Genomic DNA, 13,445 nt, shown 5'->3' on the forward strand with positions numbered 1-13,445 from the left:
CCCATTCCCGAACCGAATTGCATTGGAATGATACTCTGCTTTCCTTGCTCCCCATGGAAGGAAGCCGATATTCAAAAAGCAAAGAATAACAACAGGCATAAGTAAGAACTGTCAAGACAAGAAGCTTTTACCCAAAAACCACACCTAATTTCCCCTCCTAATCTGTCAGATAGACAGCCTCTCGTCCTCCTTCTCCTCCTCCTCCTTCAACCAACCCGGCAAAGATGGTTAAAAACATGACTCCTCTCGTCTGCGTCCCGCTCTTGATTATGGACGTCGTGGCCGGAATACTTGGGATTCAAGCTGAGATTGCTCAAAACAAGGTAATCCAGTCATTCTTCATTGCAGACAAATCACTCTTTGACACGTATGCATAAACTTCCGTTTCCTTGATTATAACGAGTTAACGATGGCACATGTAACGAGCCGAACAATGACCTAGATTTCAATAACTAATCTATAGATGGAAATTTCTTGGCATGTAAAAAACAGGTGCACCATTTGAAGATGGGGATATTTGAGTGCAAAGACGCAAGTTACCAAGCCTTCAAACTAGGGTTAGCCGCTGTTGTGATCCTAGCAGTCGCACACATAGTAGGCAACTTGCTTGGCGGATGCATCTGCATAAGGTCCAGACGAGATAACCAAGAAACCACAGCAAATAAGCAACTAGCAATTGCTTTCCTCATCTTATCATGGTAATTACAAACATTAATTAACTTTCTAATCATGATTAGCAATTCAGCACAAGTCTAAAATCTATATTCTTCAGGATAACATTGGCGGCAGCACTTTCACTGCTGATTGCCGGGACGATGTTAAACTCAAAGTCCAGAAAATCGTGCGGGTTATCGCACCGCCGGATTCTGTCGATAGGAGGGATCTTATGCTTCTTCCATGGATTGTTCATCATTGCATATTACGTCTCTGCCAAAGCCTACATCAAAGAAGGGAAACCCAAACCACAAATACACAGCAACCCAACTGGACATCCAGCTTAATTGTCAAAAAGCTCATGAATTTCCAAACAGAAATTGATTTTCGCACTCTCATTTTCTTCTTCGTCGAATCATTCCAGTTATCCTACACAAATCCGATTCTGCATTCTCCATCTACACTACAAATCCGATTCTGAACCCTCCAACTTGTAATATTTTTCAAAGTTACAAATTATATGAAGAACAGATTGGACTAGAAAATCTTATCCAGTAGATAGATTATAAAAGCACAGATCCACTTGAAAAACTGCTCAATCAACCAGAAGTTTTCAAATTTCCCAAAACACCAATTCGAAATTCATGTCAATTTTGTTTCTTGATTTGCAACCATTAAATTTAAAATTTCAAAGTGGAGATTGAATTTAATGAACAACAAATTGGACCCAGAATTTCATTGCTTTCAAGTAGATTGAATATTTAAATCGCAAAAACAACCGAAAAAGTGCAAAGCTAACCTAATCTAAACCACACTAATCTCTATTTTTACAAAAGGGAATTAATCGAAGCTCAAATTCTAGTCTTCGGCGGGGCCAGACTTGCCGGTGCCAGTTTTCTTGGGGAGGAGCGTGTTGTGGATGTTGGGCATAACGCCGCCGTTGGCGATGGTGACGGAGCCAAGCAGCTTGCTGAGCTCCTCGTCGTTCCTGACGGCCAGCTGGATGTGCCTCGGCACAATCCTCGTCTTCTTGTTGTCACGTGCCGCGTTTCCAGCCAATTCCAAAACCTAAACAAATAAAAATTTAAGAAAAATCAACTTTTATCCTACAAATCAAAGTTTTTAAAAAAGAAAAAGAGATAAAGATGCAAAATTGAAGAGCAATTAAGGTTTAGATTGAGAAATTGACCTCGGCGGCGAGGTATTCAAGGACGGCGGCGAGGTAGACAGGGGCGCCGGCGCCCACACGCTCGGCGTACTTGCCGGCTTTCAAGAACCGGGCGATACGGCCGACGGGGAACTGGAGACCGGCCTTGCTGCTCCGAGATGTGGCCTTCTTGGCGGCACCGGAGCCGATTGATTTTCCTCTTCCAGCCATGGATTCAGAGAGCGGAGGATTCAGACGAGAGAGAGAGAGAGAGAGAGAGAGAGAGAGAGTCTAAAGTATTTGCGAAGTGAATGAAGTAATGATTTAGCGGGATGAGAGGATTGGGGAGTTTCTAGGTTATATAGGGGGGTTCGCCGCTTTGGGAGAACTAGAGCCAATGAGAGGGAGTCACGCGGATCGCAATCTGTGGCCGCTTGTTTTAAAATATTTGGACGGTTGGATGGTTATGTTTAGATTCAGGTGGTTCGGTTGTGCTTCTCTATTTGTGTGGAGCGGGAAATGCAAATTTTCACTGGTATTAAATATGGATTGACCAATTTTGACCATGTGCATTTCAAATTTGTTTTTCTTTCCATGAAGGAAATATTCCACACAATTTTATATTGTATTAGTATTCCTCTTCATCTGTAAATAAGAAGTCTAAGATTCAATTCTCGTTAAGTGACAAATTTAAATCACATTGTTACTAGTCCAACCCAGCCCCTCCCACTTGAAGTTAAACAAAAAATATAAAAGTAACGTTATGGATACTAAATTTTGTCAACTACATGACATAGAAGTTAAAGATTTAATTATTATTTAAACGTTGATAAACATGCTTATTTTTTATTTGTAACACATTATTTAATTTACAAATTTAGTTTCCCTAGCATTACTCAAAATATAATGGAACTAGTCTCCCTCTCTCAAAAGTGAAACTCTTCATAAACTCTCTGGCATCTCATCTTTGTGTCACAATTCCTATGGCACCATTATAAAATTTTGTGCCAAAAAGATGAGACAGTGGAGAGTATTTTGAGCGAATTTCGTTATCCACCTTCGCTGCTCCAAGTCCCACATTCCTTCGCCATTCCTCTCTCAAATCCATTTCGAATTTGAAACAAAATCCCTATTTGCACTTCTACCTTTTACCTTCAGATACAAAAGGCAACACATTTTTATAGATTTGCTGCTCTCCCATGGCTCCCACCGGGAATCCAAATCCACCAGCCACCGCGGCCACAGCATCAACCTCAACCTTTCGACATGCACAAATCAATTAAACTCACAAACCCAGCACCTGTTATGCACAGATCTTCAAGAACATGCAAACCCCAGACTACTCGCTTGCCTTTTCTTGCTAGCATCGCTTAACATACCGCTAAATACCGAGCTTTCGCTCGGGATTAGATAACGGGACTGGAAAATATAAGTGACAATATTGTGGGATTTTTTCTTGGGGATGAATTGATCCATTTTGATTTCTCGCTTCTGAAGATGACGAGGCAGAGGAGGAGAGTGAAGGTGTGAGGTAAGGGAGAAAGATGAAAGAGTTTGGCTGTTTGTACCAGGCAGCATCTCCTAAGCATGTCAAGTACCAATTCAGCCGGTACTTGGTACTACAAGGGAAAATAGAATCAATAGATCCACTGCCTGGCCACCGGTGCAAACATTTTGGAGATAACGTAAGACCACCAAGCATGTCAAGTACCATACTACCCCGGAAGATCATATGAAAGACTCAATCAAATGACTGAATCAACTACAACTATAAGGATAATGAAGCACGTCTAACGAATTAAAATATGAATATGATTTGAACGATCTTATTTGATCATTCTCTTCTACGCTAAGATTAGTAACCGAAAACAAATGCAGCTATTCAACAAACTCAAAAGTGCCACAACATTTGTTTTCAAATGTTCGAATAACCAAAACAAGTACAAACGACGTAATGTACCTAAGATTTCAATGACACTCAGCAATATCGCTGCAGCATTATATACCCCTGCTTAACATCATCAGAGACGGCAACAATAACACCGCGGAACAATAAATACTCGAAGTAAAACAGAAGATAACACTCTGCCACAATAATAACCTCAAATAAACACATAGGAGCACACCGATGGCCAGTCATTATCCATGGAAAGATCGAATAGACAAACTAAGCAGTTAAACGCTACAGAATTCTTAATTAACATTTACTAAAACCTTAAACATGATCTTTCTAGACATCAACACAAACATCTCGACTTGCTATACCTGATCCAACATTCTAATGGCCGGATGACTTTAAAGCCTCCAGAATCACCTTCGTCTGATCTCTCATTAACTCGCTCCGCTTCACAAAAAGCTCCAATTCAGCAACGTGCAGCTTCCTCCACTTCTCCTTCAAGTCAGCTCGCTTGGACTCTCCAATCAACTCCAAACCTTGTTTCACCACACCCTCCGGTAATCCCAGCTCCCTGAAACACTTGTCAAACCCAATCACCTCACTCAAACCTTCCGAAGAGCACGGATTCAGACCCAAATCCACCTTCGTGGCCTCTTTTGAACGCTCCGGTGAGCTCAAAATATCAGCTTTTATCGAAGCCAAAGTCTTGGTATTCCTAGCCTTCCCATTAGACTTTGGCTGTTCAGACGGCTCGTTGACACCACTCGACCCTTCGCCGCTGCCGCCCCATACCTTTTTCGACAAGTCAAACACCTTCTGGTCATGAGCTTTAGTAAGATTATACTTCTTCTTCTTCACATTAGTCGCATACTTCTTCTTCAGCCGACGAATCTTAGCTTGCAATTGGGATTTGTTCACATCCACCTTCAGCGATTTCTTGATAAAGTCATGGAACGCACCCATATCGGAATACGGGTCCGCCCCTTTCTTGGTGGTATAATCAACCATGCCTTTCAAGATAATTACCTCATCCTCATCGCTCCAAATCCTCTGGAACAGCTTGGACTTCTTCGCTTCCTCCTCGACCTGGTCCGGTTCCTGCTCCACCGCAGCTCCCTTCTTCTTTGGCCGCTTTGAATCCTTAGGCTCGGTCTCGCTGGGCCGTTTGGACCCGGATTTCGCCGCCGGCGTAGCAGTAGCCGCGGGCTTTGATCTGGGCCTCTTTGTCTTCGGCGTCTCTTCCATTGGCTTCGAAGCAATCGGCTTCACCACCAAATCCTTATCCACGTCGGAACCGGAATCGTCCTCGGAACCAGAGGATGAAAACTGCGGCTTCGAATTGGCGGCAGAGGAGTCCGGCTTCTTGGGTGGTGGCTTCTTCTCGGCAACCGGTGCTGAAGACGAGGTCTTCGGAGGCAGAGGCTCTTCGGGTTCGGAATCTGACCCAGATCCGGATTCCTCTTCTTCCCCTTCTTCTTCCTCCGACGAGACTTCCTCACCTCCCGACGAAGAAGCTGCCGGCGGTTCGTCCAGCGGAGATGGGCGCTTGGGAGCCATGGAAGGAGATGGAGATTTGGGATTTTTTGGGAATTAGGGATTCGGACTGGGTAAGTGAGGGAGAGAGTGATTTTTTTTGGGTAATTTTGTGTGCGCGAAACAGCAAATAAAAGTCACTGCGCGGAAAGCTGGGGGGGTCAACGAAAGGACTTTGGAAAGTACCACTGTGTGATAGATATCGTGACCGTTGGATTTTAGCTGTTCCGTTACATTTTCTACTCGGATTGTATGATGCCCTACACAAGAGAGAATCTTAGGGTGATGAACATTGTAATCAAAGGGCAAATCATACAAGTTATGAAGCAATCTTTATTGATTTAGAATCAACATGTATTTTTTGCGGGATAGAGAGATGGTTGTATATAAGAGTTTCTCTTCGTTGATAGGCTGCTTACACAAGAGATAACTTTTTATCTAAAAATCTAAATTAAATTATTGATTTTGATAAACGTTAGGATTATCCTGTTTAGTTGTATTCATGATTATCTAGTCTTTTATTTCATGTAAATCACTGTACGTAAACATGTATATACATATATATATATATATATATGCTTAATCGTCTTAAGCATCGCTTTGTTGGCTCACTTTTGTCAAGGTCATCATGGAAACAAGAACATGGTAAACTTGAAACTGTTTCAACTTTTTATTTCTACTTAATTTCTTTATTTTCAGTCTTGTATTCAAAGTTGTGTGCTACTCCCGACCCTTGGATTGTATGATGCCCAACACAAGAGAGTACCTCTGGGTGATGAACATTGTAACCAAAGGGCAAATCATACAAGTTATGAAGCAATCTTTATTACTTTAGAATCAACACGTTTTTTTTGCGGGATAAAGAGATGATTGTATATAAGAGTTTCTCTTCGCTGATAGGCTGCTTACACAAGAGATAACTTTTATTTAAAAACCTAACATAGATAATTGAGTTTGATAAACGTTAGAATTATCCTGTTTGGTTGTATTCATGATTATCTAGTCTTTTAGTTCATGTAAATCACTGTATGTACATAAACATATATATATATATATGCTTAATCGTCTTGAGCATCGCTTTGTTGGCTCACTTTTGTCAAGGTCATCATGGAAACAAGAACATGGTAAACTTGAAACTGTTTCAACTTTTTATTTCTGCTTAATTTCCTTATTTTCAGTCTTGTATTCAAAGTTGTGTGCTATATTTGTTTTATTTTAGAATACTTTTCTTGAATCTTCTCAAGAATTCAAAACTAGCTAGGGTTTTTATACAAATTATAGTATAGATATATATGTATCGACTTCATAACTCATGTATTAGCTTCCAAGGTTGTTTCGGAACTAAGCAGATACCTCAAACCTTCCAAGGTTGTTTGGGATTGTTTCTGAAAACCAAAAGTGCTTCTGACCAAGCGTTTTCTGGGAAACTACGATGCACTCAAAATTTTAAGAAAAATCCATCATCCTTCTGATAAAAGCATTTGTACTGAAAGCTCTAATTAGGAGAAGTATTTCCTACATAAGCAACTCTAGTTAGGAGAAGTATTTCTTGCATAAGCAATTCCAAGCAGACCCTAAGCTTTGAATTTGAAAAGTTTATGTTCTTCCCATGGTATTTTAATTTTGCTTTTTATCATCTCTTCCACTGTAATATCATAAAATAAAAACTTATATCTTCTGAAGACGAATTTAACTAAGTTTCTTCATGTATAGTAAAAGCGTGGCGCCTCAACAAGTAGTGCTCCCCTTTGAAATTATCATAGAGATTTTGAGCTTGTTGACTGTGGAGTCTTTGCTGAGATTCAAGTGTGTGTGCAAACAATGGCGTTTGTTGATTCAAGACTGCAAGTTCTTTGTTAAACACAGGGATCGGACCAATTATGTACTGCCACTTTCTTATCGATACAACCAGAAAAGTCACAAGACAGTCGCTCTTTCTAAAGAAGATTTCAAGCTTAGTTGTCTTTGTGCTGGTTTTTATGTGGAGTTGAGTGTCACTTCTCAAGTTTGCCGTATTAGAAATCCTGCAACCCGCCAAGTACTTTACTTGCCTGATGCTCCCAAGGGTACGAGAACTCTGGACCTCGCTTTTAATTCGCTTACTGGCGAGTGTAAAGTGGCATCTATTTACCGGAGAAAGGCAAAGAAGACGGGTTATTTAGTAGGGCTTGAAGTTATAACTATTGGAAGGGATGAGAAATGGAGACCCTTGAAATATTCAAGCCCTAATTTACTCGAGTATGGCCAATGGTTGCTTCAACAAAGTTGTTGCGTTAAAGATAAGGTTGAATGGATTGTTCATTTACCTGAAATTATAAAACATGGACAAGATCTGTGTGTTCAAATTCAATCTCTTGAGCCGTGGAGTGAACGCATCACTAACACTGTTCTTCCCAGAGGTGTTTTCTCGGATTTGACCAAAGTTTCATTTTTTCTTTGGATTAACTGTCCGGCGGTTGTTGAGGTAGCAGACGAAGCCCTTAATATCATGGTGTTAGAAGACTTCAAGGAACACAAATGGACTCCAAACATTACTGTTCCCTTTAATTTTTTAAAGGACAACCGACATTTGAAGGATCAAATTCATTTCGTCAAAAGTTGTTCTGCAGATCAACTCCGATTTTATGCGGGGGGAGATCAACTTTATACTTACAATTTGAGGAGAAGGAGTATTGAGGATATCGAATATTCACAGATAGCGGAGGAGCAATTAGCTCGTCATTCGTCAAACCTGATGACTCTCAAGGGAATGAAACCGGAAAGGAGCAGTTAACTGATAGAGTAATTATAATTTCATGTACAATGAGAAACTTTGCATTTTTCTGTTCATCTTAGATAGTCTTAATTCTTATTATATCAGTCTTCCAAGGGAAGTTGAACCCTTTTTTTTTAACAAATAAGTTTGAACTTGTTAATTAGCTATGCCAGTTGTTACATTAATTTGCATCTTCTATAAATCAAAAATCTTGAGTTGCTTTATTACCACTTATTTTATGGTTGTACGTAGCTTGTTACGTTATTTTTACGATAGATGTTCTCCCGACTCTTGTAAAACAAAGAGCCTTGTTGGTTTAAGAGCGTCCTTTTAGCTTGTTAGAATTTTTGTTATGGTTTGGGAGCGCCACTCTAGCTTGTTTTGAATTTCTGTTACGAGGGGATAAGTTAATAGAAACAGTGAATCAAATAATTAGTCTTGTCCACCAAGTTACCAACTTTCAAAGGTTTGTGAAATTGCGATCATGGTGAATTTTTTATCTCCATTCTTGTCCACCCAACCTCCATAAGTTTGTGAAACTGCGATCATGGTGCATTTCTTATCTCATTAGTTTTATTATTCTCGGCTAATCTTATGACAAGTACTCTTGTAACTCTTAGTTGTGTATTATTTTCTTTTTAGACGAATTTCAAAGTCGCATTAGACATTTTTTTTAACCTTTTCAAGAAACCCCATAGTTTGGTGCCCTCTATTGCATTTTTGGTGTTAGGGTTTCAGTTTTATTTATTATTAATTTTGTCAGCGAGATTCCCTTGCGATCGCAAATCTCGCCTCATTTGTCTAATTAAATTGATTTCTTATTAATTGTAATTATTTAGACTTGTTATTCAAGTCAATCTCTGTATGCTATATATGTTTGTACAAATCAATTCAAGGAAAATCAATTCTACATGGTATCACCTAGGTCTAGGTTATAATCTCTCACCAGATCTCACCATCGCAAATCCCTCCAGATTCGTCTAGATTGATCTCTCGTTAATTGTAATTGCTTGTAAAGACTTGCTGTTCAAGTCAACCTCTGTTTGCTATATATATTCTACTATTACACAAATCAATTCAAGGAAAATCAATTTCTACAAAAAGATTGTAGTTGGTTCTACATATTTCTCGTATATTCATCATTTGAGTGTCATTTTCTTGATTTTACTAGCCTTGTATACGTTGTATAATATGAAAGTCCCACATCAACCAGCTTAATTTCAAAGTAATTGCAACTTGTATTAAATGGTTTCACTCATTATACGAGGTCCGGTATAATTGGTAGTGAGCCGCAAACCCATATCTTTGATATAATTCCTTCAAGGACATTCCAAATTTCCCATAGATTGTAATGCAAACCTCGTCATATTTGAATTCAGGTAAGTTCTTATCTCAACTTTTATAAGCTCTTGCTATTTACAGTCTTTTGATTCAAAGTCGTACCTTATTTAGAGTCGATCGGATCAGAAGGTTATTCTTAAACCCTAGGAATTAGGGTTTTGGTTTTAAAGCTAGGGCTTGCATAAATATAAAAACGTTGTGCTTTATTCGATTAGCTAGCTTAGAATGAACCTTTTTGTTCTATTCTGATTTGGAATTTTTTTTCTCTATCACTGTAGCTTTGTATCTCTCGTGCTCGTGCTCTCCTAGTGTCCTTAGAATAATATACGGAGACAATGATGCGTTACTACCAACGAAGACAAAGGCCGACACAAGTTTCGTCAGAGCTTCCCCTTGAAATTATCGTTGAGATTTTGAGTTGGCTTCCTGTGCTGTCTTTGCTGAGATTCAAGTGCGTGTGCAAGCAATGGTTTTTGTTGCTTCAAGACTACAAGTTCATTGCAAAACACAGAGATCGGACCTGTTACACCCTCCCACCTTCTTATCATTGCGAATGGGATAAAAAACCGTTTGCGACTGTTTGTGATGAAAATTTCATGCTTAAATGTTGTTGTTCTGGCCTGTCTTTGGAGAAGAGTACAACATCTCAAGTTTGCCGTATTAGAAATCCTGCGACCCGCAAAATGCTCTACTTGCCTGATGCACAGGTGTGTGACGCAGAATTTATGGACCTCGGTTTCAATTCACTAACTGGTGAGTGTAAAGTGTCATGTGTTTATTTCAATAGGGCACAGAAAGAGGTAGGTGTTGAAGTGATAACAGTTGGAAAGGACGAAACATGGAGACCTTTGCACAAACAAAACCAGAACTGGCTGCGACGAGGCAAAGCAGTGCTGACTCAATCTTGTTGTGGGGAAGATAAGGTTGAATGGGCTCTTCATTTACCCGAAATTATAACCGAGGGGCATGATATGTGCTTACAAATTCATTCTCTTGATCTGTGGAGTGAATGTCTCACCACTACTACTCTTCCTCAAGGAGTTTTCGTAGATTTGGAGAATCTCCGGACGTTTCTTTGGGATAATCGTCCAGCCGTTGCTGATATAGTAGGGGGAGACCTTCACATCTTGGTGTTGGTAGACTTCAAGGAACACAAATGGAGTCAAAACAAGATCATCGTTCCCATGAAAAATTTAAAGGTCGACGACACAATTTTGACGGATGAAATTGTTCTTAAACGAGTTTGTTCAAATACACTAGAGTTTCAAAGTGGAGCACAACTTGTTTCCTATGACATGGAAAAGAAGACTGTTATGGTTTTTGACAGTTTAGAGCTCTTGAAGAAACGAATAGCTCTACTTAAGTCAACCCTCGTGTCTCTCAAGGAAATGAGATCAGAGGTTAACGGAGTACAAGACTAGAGGCTTATAATTTCACTGCGCATGGGCTCCTTGTTTTGCAAAATTTCATTTTTTCTGTTCATCTTTTTATATTGTTCTAATTTGTTACAGTAAGTTTGAACTTTTTAGTCACCAGTTGTGACATAGCACTCAATGCTATGTTGGGGGAAAAACTTAGAGTACACAACTCTAGCACAAGTGTTGGAGAGACAACACAAGTAAACAAATTACTTGTATTAACTCACGAAATATTACAACACTCTCAAAGGACACTCTTAGGAAGTTATGACACTCACTCACTTTCTAGAGACAAACTCTAGAGCACTCACACTCTTACAAGACTACTTACAAGGCTTCCCACTCTCTTACTTAGCTCTTCTTAATTGATTGGTTGCTTGTTGATTTGTTGATACAAATGGTGTGGATGCCTTCTCCTTTTATAGGCATGGATGGAACCTTGGAGAAGCATGGACACACCATGCCAGAGATATCTAGATAATTCCACTAACTTCCTAAGCTAGAATTATGTACACTAATCTTGCATGTTGGTGGAAACCTTACCATTCTTCTAGACTCTTCCACCAACTTAAGAAACAACATTCTAGTCATTTCTACAAGGTACTACTTTAACTTGGATAATCTAGCTAACCAACCTTAATGAATGTTCTAGAATTCTTTATTCTAGATTTGTGTAGGTCCTTTAATGAGATGGGGTTGATTTCTTTAACACTCCCCCTCAACACCATCTCATTCTTCTCTCTACACTGGGTTGACAACGCTTCATCTTGAACACCCATTTGTATGAGATGGGTTTCACATTTCTTAGCCTTGCCACTGGATCCCAAATTTGATATTTCTTTAACGCATCGACCTCTTGTCTTAGCTTTATACCATTCAGAATTCTGTGATGCTTCTTCAAACGCCTCAGGTTCTTTTGGTGCTCCATCAGTTGTGGAGTTGATAATTCCACTTCACTAGGTCTAACTTCTTGTGGTTGTTGGTACACACCTGTTTGCCAAGGACTCTTAGGTACTTCTTGCTCGACATCGTCTCCAGCAAGCAAATCTTCAGGCTCATCTGGACTTGATTGGATTTGGGCAACTTGGTCTCCCATTTCCTCCTGCAACATATCTTCAATCTCTCTTGAGTCAAGCAACACTTCATTTTCTGAGCACCACCAAGAAGATGCTTCAGCATCCCATTCTTCATCCATAGCTAGATATGCTATGGCATTCTAATCATCTTCACTTTTCTTCTCTGAGTTGGCAACATTACTTTCTACAGGCTTTTTGAACCAGCAATCCTTCGCCATGTGGCCATTCTTTCCATAATTGTAATACTTGCCCTCAAATCTTTTATTATTCTGGGACTGACCACGGTTGCCGTGATACTTCGAAGCTCCCCCTGGCCGAGAACTCCCTCCTCATTGATGACCTTTTTCCTTGTCACCATTTCTTTTAGATCCACCACCAGCACGCTGCTTAAAGCTGCCTTTACTTTTGGTGTAGAGCCTTTCCTTCTCATCTTTTAACGAGACCCCTCCCATTTGCTTTGCCAAAGCTTCTTGATCGGCAAGCAAATTCTCGAACTCAACAAGTGATGGTTGGGTCGGCCATCCTTGTACAGCGGCAACGAAGCCTCGATATTCGGGTCTCAATCCATGGATAATTATTCTTTTTATCCTGGATTCTACAATGGCAGCACTAGGATCTAATTCAGAAATTTCACGGCAAATAGACTTTACCTTGTGGAAATACTGCGCAATCGTCATGTCCCTTTGGGCCACTGATAACAACTCGTTCTCGAGAAGCTGCAGTCTTGTATCGTTCCTCTTTGAAAAGAGTGTTGCAAAGGTGGCCCATGCTTCTTTTAGTGTCTTGGCCTTCCGTATGTGTTCTAATATGTCATCTTCAACTGTAGTTTTTAAGGCAAACATGGCCTTACCTACCTTGATCTTCCACTTCCTCAAAGCGCCACTGGTGTCTTCTTCTGGCTGCGTAACTTCATTACCGCCGACGACATCTTAAAGATCTTGGCCTTGTAGGTAAGACTCCATACACGTCGCCCACGTGTTGTAATTTTTGTTGTTCAACTTCTTAATTGCTCCAACAACTTGAAGATCTCCCATCGTGTCGGCAGAGCTTCGATAAGCCAAACAAGATTAACGAATAATCTTGCGAAGTACTAAACTTCTCACAATTGTCGGAAGCTTCAATAGAGACGATCCTTGATCGTACCGCTCTGATACCAATTGTTGGGGGAAAACCTTAGAGTACACAACTCTAGCACAAGTGTTGGAAAGACAACACAAGTAAACAAATTACTTGTATTAACTCACAAAATATTACAACATTCTCAAAGGACACTCTTAGGAAGTTATGACACTCACTCACTTTCTAAAGACAAACTCTAGAGCACTCACACTCTTACAAGACTACTTACAAGGCTTCCCACTCTCTTACTTAGCTCTTCTTAATTGATTGGTTGCTTGTTGATTTGTTGATACAAATGGTGTGGATGTCCTTCTCCTTTTATAGGCATGGATGGAATCTTGGAGAAGCATGGACACACCATGCTAGAGATATCTAGATAATTCCACTAACTTCCTAAGCTAGAATTATGTACACTAATCTTGCATGTTGGTGGAAGCCTTACTATTCTTCTAGACTCTTCCACCAACTTGAGAAACAACATTCTAGCGTTTCTACAAAGTACTAC

At 40.0% G+C, this 13,445-nt stretch overlaps 5 protein-coding genes across 5 annotated transcripts; 3 read left to right on the forward strand and 2 right to left on the reverse strand.

The window, feature by feature from the left end:
* The first annotated feature begins 110 nt into the window (after nucleotides 1–110).
* On the forward strand, nucleotides 111–1,199 carry LOC103955838 (protein DESIGUAL 3). Its single transcript, XM_009367775.3, has 3 exons — nucleotides 111–323; nucleotides 493–698; nucleotides 773–1,199. The coding sequence occupies exons 1-3, from the start codon at nucleotides 225–227 to the stop codon at nucleotides 999–1,001; spliced, it is 534 nt and encodes a 177-aa protein (XP_009366050.1). The 5' UTR covers nucleotides 111–224; the 3' UTR covers nucleotides 1,002–1,199.
* Nucleotides 1,200–1,375: 176 nt separating this feature from the next.
* Nucleotides 1,376–2,140, reverse strand: LOC103955921 (histone H2A.6). The gene is made up of 2 exons (XM_009367863.2): nucleotides 1,844–2,140; nucleotides 1,376–1,722 (listed from the first exon to the last, which is right to left on the reverse strand). The coding sequence occupies exons 1-2, from the start codon at nucleotides 2,030–2,032 to the stop codon at nucleotides 1,513–1,515; spliced, it is 399 nt and encodes a 132-aa protein (XP_009366138.1). The 5' UTR covers nucleotides 2,033–2,140; the 3' UTR covers nucleotides 1,376–1,512.
* A 1,727-nt stretch (nucleotides 2,141–3,867) lies between these two features.
* Nucleotides 3,868–5,352, reverse strand: LOC103956010 (probable transcription factor At1g61730). Its single transcript, XM_009367972.2, has one exon. It carries the CDS (start codon nucleotides 5,253–5,255, stop codon nucleotides 4,080–4,082), a length of 1,176 nt encoding a protein of 391 aa, XP_009366247.1. The 5' UTR covers nucleotides 5,256–5,352; the 3' UTR covers nucleotides 3,868–4,079.
* A 1,584-nt stretch (nucleotides 5,353–6,936) lies between these two features.
* On the forward strand, nucleotides 6,937–8,004 carry LOC103944190 (putative F-box protein At1g50870). Its single transcript, XM_009354619.2, has one exon. It carries the CDS (start codon nucleotides 6,937–6,939, stop codon nucleotides 8,002–8,004), a length of 1,068 nt encoding a protein of 355 aa, XP_009352894.1.
* Nucleotides 8,005–9,662: 1,658 nt separating this feature from the next.
* LOC125476426 (putative F-box protein At1g50870) lies at nucleotides 9,663–10,748 on the forward strand. Its single transcript, XM_048582603.1, has one exon. It carries the CDS (start codon nucleotides 9,663–9,665, stop codon nucleotides 10,746–10,748), a length of 1,086 nt encoding a protein of 361 aa, XP_048438560.1.
* The last annotated feature ends 2,697 nt before the right edge of the window (nucleotides 10,749–13,445 follow it).

The sequence above is a fragment of a genome, unplaced genomic scaffold, assembly GCF_019419815.1.
Source record: "Pyrus x bretschneideri cultivar Hongxiangsu unplaced genomic scaffold, Pyrus_bretschneideri_v1 Contig19, whole genome shotgun sequence".
NCBI classification, from domain to species: Eukaryota; Viridiplantae; Streptophyta; class Magnoliopsida; order Rosales; family Rosaceae; genus Pyrus; species Pyrus x bretschneideri.